The following is a 15025-nucleotide window of genomic DNA, read 5'->3' on the forward strand; positions in this document are numbered from 1 at the left end:
CCCGTCAACAGGTTTGAGGCTAAAAACAGCCATGCAGGGCTGCACTGATCAGCAAGGACTTAATCCCAGTCACTGAGCCCGACGGATGGTTTAATCCAGCAGTACGCAACACAAAAACACCCTATGATCTCAGCAAATCAGCCAGCAAGGGGGTCAGGCTGTTCCCGCAGGGGGACTTTCTGGGATCCCCCTTACTGCCTAGGCATTAAAGGCATGATCCAAACCCCACTGCAATCAATGAGCATCTTTGGTGGCTCAGGCCCAGGTACTGTGGCCCTCACCATGGCATTGGAGCAGGAGAAATGTCAGCTAGCGGGAAAACCATCATAGGCAGGAGCTCCGTTCGGACCAGCAACCCAAGGGAAGTGGAAGAAGCCTGGTTGGGTTGCTCACTTGAAAACTGGACACCACGCTGGGTGACCTGTCTGCATGGGACGGGACACGGGCGAGAGGGCCAACTGTTCTCACTTACAACCTAAGGCAACAAGGGAGAGGAAAACTCTTTGGGGGTCATTTGGAGAAGTTAGCTTTGTTTTGTTTTTTAACCATTTCTTGCTTATTTTCCTCCCCCTCGAAGTCCTGTGCTATTGGACTTAGGCATGGACCAAGGCCTCAGCTGGCGTAACTCAGGTATAGCTCCACTGAAGCCAGTTGACACCTTCTGAGGAACTGGCCCTGGGTGACGATGGGCGCCTGCATTTACAGATGGGTGCAACACAGAAATCAGTCTCCAAAAGACGGCGAGGTGGCCTGACAGAGTCACCTGAATCTCTCTTCCCTTTGCCTCAACACACTCCGCTACCAGCCGCGTGTGTCAGCCACATCTCCAGCTCCTGTTTCCCACTCCACCGCCTCCTGCCCAGTACCACTCTCACCTGGGTGTTAATCCAGCCCCAAACCTACTATGGATAATGCCCAGCCAAGGCCTCTGCTGCATGGCCGGAGAGTCCCAAGGACATCAACAGGACCTGTTGTTAGGGTGACCAGATGTCCTGATTTTATAGGGACAGTCCCTATATTTGGGGCTTTTTTTTTTTTTATATAGGCTCCTATTACCCCCCATCCCCTGTCCCGATTTTTCACACTTGCTGTCTGGTCACCCTACCCATTGTGGGTGCAGTGACTGTCATGCCTACTAAATCCTGAAACAGGCTGCTGGTGTACTGAGACCACAGCCCAGCACGCTGACCAATATTCACACAGTCATAGAACTGTAGGGCACCTCCAGAAGTCACCTAGTCCAATGGCTCTCAATCAGGGGTAAGGGTAGCCCAGAGGGTACTCAGAGGTCTTCCAGGGGGCACATCAGCTCATCTAGATCAGTGTTTGTCAGCATGATTGCAGCCCCCAGGAGGGTTACAGGACAGGTGTCGGGGTGGGGGGATCACACGTGCAGGGCCAGCATTAGGGGGTGGCAAGCAGGGCAATTGCCCGGGGTTGCACCCCACAGGGGGCCCCACAAAGCTAAGTTACATGCTTCAGCCTCACTGCCCACGGCGCGGGGTTCACATCAGGCTCACAAGTGAAAAACAGGCTTAAGTGCCACACGGACGTGTAAGTACAATATTTGTACTCCAAGCCATTTATTTTATACGTGTTGGTAAAAATGAGAAAGTCAGCACAATAATTGTGTGGCTGTGACGCTTTTGTATGTTGATGTCTGATTTTGTACGCAAGTCATTTTTAAGTGAGGTGACCTGGTGGGGCAGGGTGTACGCAAGACAAATCAGACTCCTGGAAGGGCGACAGTCATCTGGAAAGGTTGAGAACCACTGATCCAGTCCAGACTCCCCTGCCCCCATGCTCAGCAGGACAAAGTATACCTAGATCATCACTGACAGTGTATGTCCAAACTGTCCTTAAAACCGTCCAATGGTGGAGATTCCACAACCTCCCTAGATAACTTCCTTAGAAGCTTCACTATACTTAGAATCAGCAAGTGGTTCCAAATATCCAACCTAAATCACCCTCACTGTAGACTAAGCCAATTGCTTCTTGTCCTGTCTTCAGAGAACATGGACACCAACTGATCTCATTGTTTCCTTGTATCCGCCCCCATCCATCTGGTGTCTTTTGTCTTATACTTGGATTGGAAGCTCTATAGGGCAGGGACTTTTTCTGTGTTTGTACAGCACCTAGCACCATGGGATCCTGGCCGCTCGCTGGGACTCCTAGGCATTACAGCAATATAAAGAATAAGACAACTATTTGATCCTCCTCCCTAAACCCTAGAGCCTTTTCAGAGCTTCATATTTTTACTTAGTTCAAAAAAAAAACCCTTTCAAATCTTTAACTCTTATTAAATACCTAAAATCAAGAGCAGCTCCAATCAATGTGGAGGGGGAAAAAGCTTTGTGTTTTGAACAAGTCACCTTGAGGTGCTTCTAAGATATTTAATTTGCTGCTGTTGTTTAATTATCCAGCCACTGGACTGTTTCATGCTACAAAAGAATGTCTTTCTGGGATTCACATTTGCAGAGGTGGGACCAGATTCTGCACTGTTGCACTCTCATGGACTAGAGTAATGCATTTGGCTTCAACAGGGTTACTTTGGTTTGGCACCAGTAGAGTAGAGAGCAGAATTTGGCCTATTTTCCCTGCAACTCTGATGGATCAGTGAAGCTTTAAATATTTAACATCATTTCCCGAGTAAGATGTTTGTCTCCCTTTTCCAGATGGGCGGGTGAATGCCAGCCAGAGTTTATTGTGCTCCTGGTTCTGCCTCAAGGCAGAGGGGAAGAGGTGAGCAGCCCGCACCGACAGTTCACGACAGGAAGCTGGAGAAAGAGACAAGCAAACCCTCCAGATTTCCGTGAACGGCTTCAAGTGGCCCGTGGATGAATTATTGCTGCAGGACAAGGCTGGTCCCTGATCATGAGGGGCTGCTGGCAGAACTAAAAGGAAACCAGGAAATGAACAAAAAGGAATGATTCAAATGAATGGCTTTTCTCAGAGATGCTCTTTGCCACCTCGTCAAAAACTCTGGCCAATGCTCTCTCAATAGCTCACACTGCAGCGCTATCGCTCAGCCCGGATCCCTGAACGTCAGCCCTGCATGCTGTTCTGCAGAACTTTCAAAAAAAATCATGGCCCAACGAGGACCTGCTGTTAGGCCCAGAGACAATGTTCTTCTTAAGCATGACACTGCTCTGACTGTAGGAGGAAACCCACACTGCCTCTCCACACTGTGCATTTGCTGCAGAAGAAGAGAGCACAGGGGGCTGCGATCCAGGCAGCAGGGGATACGAGACCGTTCCCAAGACTGTTTAGGAAACACTTCGAACGCCAGTAGCAGAAGAGGCAGAACATCAGGTTGTTCCTGAATCTGCAGAGATTTACCCTGGCAACAAGGACATAACCACACTTTGCAGGTATATGGTGCCTTTCCGCCAGGAATCCCAAAGCACCTTAGCCTCCAGGCCCAATATCATCAGGCTCAGTTCACCAATGGGGAGAATGTGGCACAGTCCAGGTCAGGCCAAGATTTTTCACAAGTAGGAGCCTGAAGTGAGCCTTCTAGGGCCATAGTTGAGCTCCCAGACAAGTGACCTGATTTTTCCAAAGTGCTGAGTTCCCATTGACAGCAATGGCGTTACACCTGTGCAAGTGGGCTCAGACTCAGGCCCATAGTCTGGATGCCTTAAGAAATCCCAACGCAGATGTCATGAAGGGCCAGGGAAAATTCCCCATGATCACCCCCAAAATGAGCCCCCTGGGAGCTGCTGGGTGCTGAGGGCTTTGGAAAATCTGGCCACCATCATTCAACACCAGGCTGTAAATGAGACCAAGGGGCCGTTTCGAGAGAAGCTGCTGGGAAACGCGCCCCCCCCCCCCGCCCTTGCTTTATATCCCGAGGTCTCTCCCACTAATGCACCCAGATTTCAATTAAAATCTGGCCCATTCCGGAGCAGTGATTGGCTGTAGTTATCCTGAAAGCACTTGAATCCGGACACCAAGCCCGTTAGCTGCAAGAGCAATAGGACGGGGTCATCCATCATGGATCAATAATGCAGGACCGTCTCCATGGCCTGCTGGGAAGAGACGTGACAATAAAGCAGCAGCCCTGGAGGTGCATATGCTGGGGTGACTGGTAGTGATGGAGGGACTTCAGCCTAGCCAGAGAGGCCATTCCCGGGCTGTGCACAGCGATTTGTGGTGAAATGCAGAAAGGGATTCGGCTCCAGCGCTTGCATCTACCAGCTTTTGAGGTGACCCATGAGAATAAATGCGCTTTATGGTTCTCTACAGTGTCGCTGTAGCTGTGTAGCCAGCAGAGAGACTGGGATGTCCGGCTCCCAGTTGGAATTAATGGAGACTGGACAGTCTAAATGCCTCCCCTGCCAAGGACCTTGATCCTTCTCTGTACAAGTGCAGGGTGTTGCGTGGGCAAACATCTGGCGCTGAGCAGGGCAGGGCATGCAGGAAGGGAGCCCATCCTGTCATTCATGGGTGCATACTTGGGCAGCGGCCAGGCTGCCCCAGACTAGCAGCAGGAAGGGAGCCCAGAGCAAGTGGCTTAGTTAGCGTAAGGATCTTGCCTGAGAACATGTGCCAGATGCCACCTTCTCCAGCCACACCCTGCCCCCTTTTGCACCCTGCTCTCTTCAGAGCACGAGAGAGCCAGGGCTCCGGAGATGTCCCACCACTCGGCAGAGAAGGCTGCACCCCGCACTTAACCTCGCTTGCACCCGCGGACTGTCTGTTCACCTCTATGCTGGAGCACAATAACTGAGTTCCCTGCTGAGCACCGCACGAGGACGTGCAGGAACCCGTCCAGAAAGAAACCAGGCAGGGTGCAGAGAGAAGCTGGATCTGCCCAGTTTTATTACACAACCCTGCCCCCACCAGTGGAGAGCGCAGAGTGACGGGAGCTGCAGGCAATGAGGTCTAGTCCACACGCACAGGGAAACAGACCACATCCAAAATGGGGGCAGGGAAGGGGAATGAGCAGGAAGCTGTCTCCACACATTAATCTGAGTTCATTTCCATCTTGGCTCCTAGCAGTCCCCAGGCACTCTGGCTTGGCTGCTGCAGGAAAGGTGTGCGGGGGGGCAGGGGCTGGGTGGTGAGGGGGCCGTGACAGGATCTCAGACTGATCAGCACAGGGAGTGGCCCAAGAACCACCCTTCTAGTTGGCTCTGTTCCTTCCTGGTACAAAAGACAACATCAAACCCAGCTGGGAAGGAGAGACGGTGAAGAGCTGGTCTGATGGCTCCTGGAACAGGGTCCCAGAGCTCAGCCCAGTCCTACCCCAGAGTGCTTGGGCTCAGCCCCATCTCAGACTGCTCCAGAGCTTCTATGGGATGCATACAATTGATGTGGAATAATGGCCTCTGGCCCTTTAACTCTCAGTGGGGCAGGGGGAGTGCGTGTCTCTCTCTGAATCACAGGAAGCTCCCCCCCACCCCCCGTTATCATTCCTTAGGCTCCACGTAGCTTGAAACCGCCTTGCTAAGGCCTCTAACCTCCCTCTGCCATCTACCCTCGGCCAGCCCTCTCATCTCAAGGTCGCCCCAAAGCCCAGTGGGTTTTGGAGCTCGCTGGGAATGAGTTGCTGAGACAGACTGGCCCGAGGTTCTGCAGGTCACGCAAACCAGCACCGCCGGGGGACCTTGCTACAACCAAAAGACTGCTGCACGGCAGAGGCGCACCTGGGAAAAGCAAACTCCCACCCCCGAGATGCACCCAGGACAAATCGCTTGGGGAGCTTTTCTTCTCCTCTCCACTAATCTTGGGACTTCATTTCCTCAGCCCCAACCACGGTCTGTGCTGAGAGCAAGGAAAGTGTCAGGCAGCATCAGACGCTAAACTGGTGTCATTACAGCTATGCAGTTACGCCAGCTGAGGATCTGGCCCTCATTGCTTAAGCTCTCATCAGCAAAAAACACTTGCTGCAAAGCAGATCTGGGGGTCTTTGGCTGATGGCCACAATTTTGCTGAGATTAGCAGCTATCCCACTTTCCACCACTAGCAATATACTGGTTTTACTTCAGTCAATGTACAGGGGGGGGAAGTGGGATCTGAATCAGGCCTTCCATTGCTAAGAATGGCTGAAGTCTGTGAGTGTAGCGTTTTGTTCTGTTTGCTGCAGAGATTAATTCAGGCTGATTAAAGCCACATTTTAAAAACAATGTTAAAATCCTGCTGCCGCTGTCCCATGAACACCATTCAGTGCAGAGACAAGCCTGCCAGCCTGGGCTGCATTTCCCTGCATCGATTCTATTCTCCTGCTCTCCCTTCTTGGGAACATTTGCAGGACAAGAGGATCTTGGCTTTCCCAGAGTCAGCTCTGCTGTCTTCTCCTCCTCTTTTCACTCTAGGATTGCCTAGCAGAGTGAATTTCACAGCAGCCAACCTCACTGCCAGTGGCACAGAGATGGGGTTGTGATTTGGAAGGAGTAGCCAGATGAGACAGCTAGGCAGTCCAAGAGTGAGAGGTGGCCCAGTGGTTCCTGCTGCAGCCTGCGACTCAGGAGAGGCGGGTTCAGTTCCCTGCTCTGCATTGTTTCCTATGTGTCCTTTGGCAAGTCATCTAAGCCCAAATCCTCACAGATATTTTGGTGCCTGACTTATCTTCCCTTTGAGGATCTGGGCCTTAGATCCGATGTTCCTGTGAGGTGCTCAGATGCTGTGGGCCCAGTAATGCCCAAGATGGAGATGATCAGTGTCATCTCTAGGTTGTCAGATTGACCAGATCTATAAGGACTGAGAGTTAACAGCTACTGGCTGTTTGGTGGCCCCACTCCATTTCCTAGTGGAGAAGCATCCTGTCCAAAAGCTACTGGCACTGGTTGTCCCCCTGGTTGGTATTCCCAGTGGTGGGACTGGATGATAGAGACTGAATGCCTCTCTGATCACTAGAGGTAGTCCCAGTGCCCAGACAGCCTGCCTGTGCCATCCCTGCTCTGCAGACATCTCTCCAGGTCAAGAGGTGGCTGGAGCATGGTCACACACTTTTAGATTATCATCAGCCCCCAAACTGATTTTACCTGCCGCTGGCTTTCTCTTTCCATTCTGCTCAAACCACCTTGAGCGTTGCTCGCCTGTGCCGGGGTCCACACCGCAGCATCTTCACCGCCGTTCTTAGCTAGGCAAGCTCGATTAAAGCTCACACAGGTACGCCTAGCTGAGTCGCAGTCACACCTCCGATTGCAAGTGTAGACATACCCTCAGAGGAGGAACCCAGCTCCAAACAGGATCGGCACCCCCGAGTAGTTAAACCCTTAGGAACAGGAGTCATTTGAGACTATCCCACTCATTTTAACCCAAACCTCCTGGATTCCTCCTTTCTTAAACCTGGAAGAAGAACTTCAAACATGCCCTGAGGCTCATCCAGGTAAGAGGCCCAGAAACTTTTCTTGATTTTGTGGATATTCTCTTTGGATCAAGGGTTCCACCTAGTGGTAACATAGTTATAACCACTCAGTTTTCTGCAGAGAGATGGTCCCTGCACTTGTTACTCCAGAGAATGTTATTGGACACCAAATATACCAGCTGTGCCAGTGACTTTTCCTGCTCTCCCCAGTCTCAGGGACAGGGGGTTGTTGGCTGTTTCTATTCCTGGGCAGCAGCACTGGATCACTGTGTAATGGTGGCTTTAAGGGGCAGAAGTTAATAAACTGAGGAATTATTTTTAAACAGTTCCCCTGAATAGGTTAAGTGTAGCAGAAATTCAAAGACGTCCCAGGCCCTCCAGTCCCAGCTTCCATTCTGCCCTAGCTTTGCTTGGAATAAACCCAGTTCAGGCCCAGCATCAGTAGGTTTGCATTCGGCTCCGTTGCCGAAGAACCACGAAATGATGAGGCATGGAAGTTAAAACTAATTTATTTAAGAAAAAAAAATCCCGTCAAAAGGAAAAATATATTGATGACAAGCTCTGGAAGCTTTTGTCAGAAAAGCAACAAAGAGATCAGCTTTATACAACAGAGTGAAGGTGGCTAGCGAGACAGGCAGGGCTGGCCCCCAGGTCCCCAACCAAACGTCTCCACAATCCCCGGCAGCGTGAAGGGGAGATAAGGAGCAATTTCCAGCTAAGTTCCATTCCCACCAAGGAGATCAACTCACCCCCTCCCGCTACTATCTGTTAAAGTGCTGCAGAGAAGCCGAGGCAGGAGGGGCAGATTGGAGAAGAGTCTATGACACGTGCCCCAGACTCCCTGGTAGAGGGATGCCACCCAATCTGTCGCTGGCTCAACCGAGCTCTGTACTGAGCGAGGATCCCCAGGGCTCACTGTGCACCCTGACTCCCTCCCAGAAGAGCCTCCCTTTCAGGTGCCAGACAGAGCAGAGGGAGGCCCCTCTACGCCCAGCAGTGCCTTACAAAACCATTGGGAACAGACGCAAATATGGCAGGAGGTTTGACTGGGCGGCGGGGTGGGGAGAGGAAGGAAGATTTCTGGGTCCACTTGTAAAGCATTAGGCCTTGAGCCCCAGTTCTGGCTGGCCCCTGGGAAGTGAACCACCAGCAACTCAGGCTAGTGAGCATCCAGCTCCCACTCTGAGTGGCTGAATATCTCCCAGTCACTGACCCTTCCCAAGTTGTGGAGATGCCAGTGCTGCCTGGATTCTCCACTCCTCTGAGTGATAGTGGCCTCCCCCAAGTCCCCTGACCCTCCCCTGCCTTCCCCCAAGGGAGCTCTTCCTTCTCGGCTGGGTGCACGCCAGGTTTGCCGTGGACTCAGACTAGGCAGCGAGCAAGGAGAGTCCCTCCTGCCCCTTGCTTTGCTTCTCCTTGACCCACTCCAGAGGACGAGGGATAGGAGGGAGTGCCAGGGTCCATCAATAAACCCAGGGACATGAGCAAGTGGAAACACCCTGTTTTCTGGGGCAAGACCAATAGGAGCCAAAGAATACAGAGCATGGGAGTGCTGGAGAAATGCAGAGTCCCTAGACCCTCCACTCCTTTCCACCAGCCCTCCTGGCCCCCATAGGCCACCGTGTCATTCCTGTCCCAGGCCCCAGCATGCACATGCATCTCCTTTCACCCTCAGCGCTCGGCATGCCCAGCACACACCATCTCCGTCCCGCGGATAACCAGCACTGAGGATAAAACCCTTTTTAGGCTCCCCCATTTCCCTCCTGGAGTCACATTTGGGGCAAATCAAGAACCAATACCTGCCTGAACCCAGAGCTGGGTGCAGTTTCAATCAGTGAGTTCCTCTGGGTATGGAGAAGAAAAGATCTTCCTATCCCCTCGTTTTGCAGTCTCTCTACAGCACCCATCCCTAGGGGCAGCAGAGAGGGCAGCCCTACACTCCCAGGAGGCTGGGGGGCTGCCCCACTCCCAGGAGGATGCGGGAGATCGCTCACCCTCACAGACATCCCAGGAGAGCAGCAGGGGGTGGAGCAGAGAGGCTGGTCTCCCAGCGAGAGTCCATTAAAACTACAGAGAAGGAAGAGAAGCCCGGTTCCAAACCCTGCAGAGCCAGCCTGTGCCACCCTCAGTCCCCGAAGGGTCCCGTCCTGCCCCTTCCGGCTGCTGCCCCTGACCTCCCACCCCCGACAATATATTATCACTATGATGTGCAAGTAGGTTTGCTCAGATCCCCCCGCGCTCTCATCCCCACGTCTCAGCCCAAGCCCCGTCTGCGCCTCGGACGTTCTTGCCCACCCCACAGCGCCGCTAAGAGCAAAGCATGATGGGTAGTTAGTAGACAGGTAATCACCCCGCAGCCCCACCCCCTCCCCTGTGCACCACCCCCTGTCCGCACTGCAGGCTGGAAGGACAGTCCTGGAGGGCGTGGGTCACTCCTCGCCCCCCTCCTCCTCGCGGTGGCGGTTGGAGATGGGAGTTTCTTCTGCCTCCTGCTGGTGGTGCACGTAGTGATGGGGGTTGGGGCCCTCGGCGGGCAGGTTCTCCTCTGCGTTCAGGTAGACGTTGAACAGCGCTCCCTCGTGGCTCGGCTCCTTCCCGCAGGCCTGGCAGCTGCAGCGGAGGATCTTCTCCACCAGCTTGTCGACTCGGGGGATCTCGGCGTTGCCCGGGCAATCCAGTGTCACCTTGATCAGAGGAAGAGGAGGGAACTGAGTGGGAGATAGTCCCCTTCCCCTCCAACACATACCCCCAGCCTGCTGCAGGGCAGGGCAGGGTGGGGCACACAGCTCGGAGCCCACTCTGCCCCTGTCCAACTGGAACCTCTTATGGGCAGGGACCCTCATTTCCTAGAAGTTTGCATAACCCAGTGGTCAGCGTCCCACGTTCAGAGGATGCACGTCTGTTATAGCTCTGAGCCTCAAGCTGGAGAGACTTTCAGCTCTGGAGGTTCAATCCCTGATGTTGGCCAACGGAAGGGGGAGGGGATTGCATCTGTACAGCTCCTGGCACAGCGAGTCCCCAGCCAGGCACTACTGCGATAGAAATATCAAATACACCTCTACCCTGATATAAGGCGGGTTCGCGAACAAGGCAGTAAAGCTCTGACACGCTGCTCTGAGCGGCATGTTAAGGGTACAGGGCCAGGCCGGGGCCAAGGGAGGCAGAGGGTCTTGGGGGCGGTCAGGGGCTCCCCCTCAGGGTGTGAGGGGCAGGAGCTGTGGGAGGGCACTTTTGGGGGCCCCACAGTCCCAGACTGGCCCAGGGGATTAGCAGGGGGCCAGGAACAGCCCGCTCTGCTTCCCTCGCCCCAGCCCCAGCTGTGTCGCTCGAGGGAGGGGCTTGGGGGAAGGGATCCCCCCGCACTCACCAGCAGCGGGAAGCGGAGCAGCCCGGCCCCAGCCCGCTCCACTCCGCCAGCTCCCAGTCGCAGCGCTCCGCTTCCCGCCACAGGGGAGTGCGGGGGGCGTCCTTTCCCCAACCCCCCCACACTCACCGGCAGCAGGAAGCAGAGCGCCGCGGCTGGGAGCTAGCAGAGTGGAGTGGGCTGGGGCCGGGCTGCTAGGCTTCCTGTCACTGCCAGTGAGTGCCTGTCGGGGGGCGGGGGTGGCTAGGAGTCGGAGCAGTCGGGGGCAGGGGGGTTGGATAGGGGGTGGGGTCCTGGGGGTGATTAGGGATGGGGGTCTCTGGAGGGGACGGTCAGGGAACTGAGGGGGGCAAAGCAAGTTTGATATAACATGGTCTCACCTATAACGCGATGAGATTTTTTATCTCCTGAGGACCGCGTTATATCGGGGTAGAGGTATAATAAGAAACTTGGCTGGCCCTTGCAAACGCCACCCATTAGCTGGGCATCCAGAATCAGAGGCGGCTTTGGAAAGTTTTGCCCCAAATCACCTGCCCCAAAGGTGCCCAGTGATCCAGCAGCAGAGCTCAGGACAGACCCTAGTTCTCCTGACTCCTAGCACCAGCTGGCTTCAGAGCCCTACGTATGAATGTAGCGATTCACATAGCACTGGGGGCGTCACTGAACCAGCCCTGAAGGCACGGTCTCAAACCCGCATTGTTCCCAGGCTCACACGGCGAAATGGGGCGAGGCTTGGGGTGTGCGAAGGTGCAGAGACATTGCTGGCGAGGAGAGTGGCGGGTGACTGGCAGATGGGACGTGGGAGGCTGTTTCAGGCATGGAAGAAGGCACAAAGCCACGAGTGGGAGGCGGAGACAAAGGGAGCGATCAGAAGACAGGGCATGTGAGCGTGAGAGCAGAAATGAATAATGCATGGAGTCACGGGGGGATGGCTCAGCAAACATTTATGTATTTATTAGTATTATTATTCATAGAAATAGACTTGCCTTGACTAGCACTTTCCATCTGAGGATCACAGGGCACTTCAGAGGCATCAACAAATCACCCTATGCCCATGACACAGGTGAGGAAACTGAGGCGCAAAAACAGGCAGGACTAGAATCCGGGTCTCTCAGTTCCCAGGCCTGCACTCGAACTGTAAAGCCAGCCATCCCCAGATATGAACAGGGCATAGAATAGGAGGTGTTACTCACGATTTCCCACATGGACTGGGCGGGCATGCAGGAGTCACAGTGCACCAGGGACTCTGTAGACTGAGGGAAGGTGTTGGGGACACTGTAGCTGAAGCACTGTCCCAAGCAGGCCCTGTGAAGAAAAGGCAGGAGTAAAGCCCGTGAAGCTGAGCGTTAGGTGGGACTGGGAGCTTGATGCAAACCATGCACGAGACGCTCCCTGCCTAGGGCTCTGGTAGCAGGCAGTGCTTGCGGGAGGCGAGGGAGGCAGCAGGATCATGGTCTTCTACCAGGACAGGCTGGAGATAGGTGGCTAGAGAGGAAAGAGCCAGGGCTTCTCTCTGCAGCAGCTCAGAGCTGCTCCAGCTGCCTCTTGCAGTGATGAAGCAGGAAGCGTCTCAATGCAGCATCCTTCTCCCCTTCCCCATGAGAAGCTCCTCACATGCCCTACAGTGAGCCAGCATCCAATGGACCAGAGAAGCCGAGGTGGGGCTGAAGGACTTGGATGGAAGTGGTGGGGAGAGGAAGGAGGAATCCTTGCCTTGGCTGTCATATACTGGGACACATATGGGCTGCATGTTGACTCAAGGAGGCCACAGAGTGCCCCAGCAGTTTAACAAGATAAAGCTGCATTGCAATAAACATTGAACGCACACCACAGCCACTTGGGATGTCGGGGGGAGAACTCAGATTCTCATGCATCAAGAGCCCAGCTTGCCACCTGGGAAAAACCAATTGCAATACAGGGCCAATGACACAGCTGAGCCGTTCCGAATCCATCCAGTAGAGGGCAGTGGTGTACACAAAAAAGCCAGTTCGTTACGGTCTCCTGATGTCAGTGAACAGAGCAGGACCCAGGAGCTGTGGCATTGCTCCTGGACTCTCCCAGGAGAGGACATCACCAGGGTGACCACAGCTTGAAGTCACTCGCAAAAGAGTCACCCTGCGCTTTAAGTCTCTTAAGGGGGAAATGAGGGCTCGAGTGCACATTTCCGTCAATGTCTCCCTCTGACTCCAGCTTGGCACGTGGTAACAACCTGTTCTAGGAACCTCCTCCTAGTTCTGGCTCTGCCACCCGACCCATCGATTCCATACAACAGCCCCGTGTTGCTAAGTAAAGATGGTGCTAACTAGGGCCCTGATCCTGCAATTGACTCCATTTGGGCAAAATCTTCTCCCTTAGCAGGGAGTCTGCATCTAGGGTGACCAGATGTCCCAATTTTATAAGGACAGTCCCGATTTTTGGGTCTTTTTCTTATATAGGCTCCTATTACCCCCAGTTTTTCACATTTGCTGTCTGGTCACCCTATCTGCATCAGGCAAAGTCGCCAACCTGAAGAGTGAAGGAAACAAGGCACATCTAGAGAAGCCCTGGGCTGCACTGCAGCCTGCTCCCCCCGGTACCTGTTCTGGATGGACTTAGACTCGCAGCCGCTGTGCCCCACAATCTGGGTGATGTTCTTCGCCTCGCACCACGCACTCTTGTCCGGGAAAAGGGCCAGTTTGTTAATGGGCGGTGGCGCAGCCAGGATCACAGCCGGGAAGAGGGCAGCCACCAGGAACCGGAACATCATGGCCAGCTCCACCGAAACCCTAGAACTAGAATCCAGAGAGCAAAGCTTGAGCAAGTGGGAAAGTGAGCCCCGTCCCCTCCTTCAGATGTCACATCACCCGAGGAGCCTTCTTGCACTAAGCCCCACAAGCCTCCTGGGAGGAAGGAGCATGTTAATATCTGTTTGCCTAGGTTCCTGTGGGCCCTGCCTCAGACTATGAACCAGATGGTGAGCACTCGCCGATCCCTCGTGCCCTATAAATCAGGCCCTATGTGATGCTGTAAGTGCAGGAGTCTGGTCCATCCTTCCTCTGCACTACTGGCCTCTCTGCAAGCCAGGCGTTTATCCATCACAAGCCGGGTTAGAGGGACAGGAGTGAATGGCAGGGCAGATGCTGGGGGTTGCTCCTGATGGGAGGGGGCCTGGGTGAATCATTCCCTTGGGCTTTATGGGGGACCAAGCCCAGGTGCCACAATGTGTGGTGGAGGATAGGATGGACCACAGCAATGGAAGCCAAGCACCTCTTCCACCACCTACTGTCCTGAAAATGCACCACCACCACCCTACTCCAGCTCTGTCTGCTCCACAGCTAAATCTGCTAGTGGAGAGGCCAAACCCCTTTCCAACCATCTCTCCCTCCCCCTGGCACCTGGTGCATCCTTGTACTTGGCACAGTCCTACCGTCTTGTCCTGCTGTGGGCACAGGGACTTGTTAAGCATGACCAGGTCCCCCACTGCACAGAGTGGGGCTGGGTGGCATGGAAGGGGTTGGGATGAGAGGGTGCCCCTTCTCTCAGCAGCTGGCAGTCTGGGAGGCCAGAAACACCTTCTAGACCCTGGCGAGCAGAGTGAGGAAATCAGAGATTCAACCACCGCCTAGGGAAGACAGGGGGTTGTATCTAGTGCATCACCTCTCTGGTTGCACACATGCTCCACACATTGCCATGAGAACTGGGCTAGTAACCAGAGCCAGCAGGCATGGCCCCTCAGGCAGTGGAGAGTTCTGAGCGCTTGCAGACCTGGTCCTGTTTGCACACCAGAGCTCTCTGCCACCCCTAACCAGCCTGAGCAGAAATAGGTGCAGAAGGGAGCTCAACACATCAGAGCTAAGACGTCCTGCAGGAACAGAACCTCCAACCAAGTTTCTCCTGAACGGCTCCCATGTGGGACTGATGGAAGGGACTGAGGTCAGTTACCACCTGGACCCTACACTGAAGGCGCTGGGCCAAACCACACCTTTCTGGAAGGGCTTGAATCCACAGTCACTAGTCCCTGGTTACACGTGTTACCTTGCACCAAGCTCTTTCATCCAGGAAAAGAAGTAGCTTACTCTCCAGAGGGACTACAGCCTACTGGTGAGAGCAGATATCTTAGCGTTAGGAGATCACAGATCTGTTCCCAGCTCTGCCACCAACATACTGTGGGGTAATGAATTCACTGGGCACTATGCTTCAGTGTACACACACACACACACACGCACACGTACCCCTCGCCACCTCACCATAGTCTTTGGAGGGTTTATTCATTTGGGTTACAAAACTGCCTTGAAATCCAGGTGGAAGGAACCAGAGGAAAGCCCAGTAGGTATAGATGGGCCTGAACCATCGCGTCCCGATCTGAA

At 54.1% G+C, this 15025-nt stretch overlaps 1 protein-coding gene across 4 annotated transcripts in view; it reads right to left on the bottom strand.

Annotated features, from left to right (window-relative positions):
- Positions 1–9397: 9397 nt before the first annotated feature.
- The window catches only part of NBL1 (NBL1, DAN family BMP antagonist), a 30554-nt gene continuing 24926 nt past the window's right edge, over positions 9398–15025 (bottom strand). For all 4 annotated transcript variants that reach the window (XM_050931364.1, XM_050931365.1, XM_050931366.1 and 1 more), the window contains exons 2-4: positions 13256–13450; positions 11873–11984; positions 9398–9999 (exon numbers count right to left, since the gene is read on the bottom strand). In XM_050931364.1, the coding sequence (XP_050787321.1) occupies positions 9745–9999; positions 11873–11984; positions 13256–13450 (562 nt within the window). In that variant the 3' untranslated portion in view covers positions 9398–9744. The remainder of the gene's footprint in view (positions 10000–11872; positions 11985–13255; positions 13451–15025) is intronic.

The sequence above is a fragment of the Gopherus flavomarginatus genome, chromosome 21 (assembly GCF_025201925.1).
Source record: "Gopherus flavomarginatus isolate rGopFla2 chromosome 21, rGopFla2.mat.asm, whole genome shotgun sequence".
NCBI classification, from domain to species: Eukaryota; Metazoa; Chordata; order Testudines; family Testudinidae; genus Gopherus; species Gopherus flavomarginatus.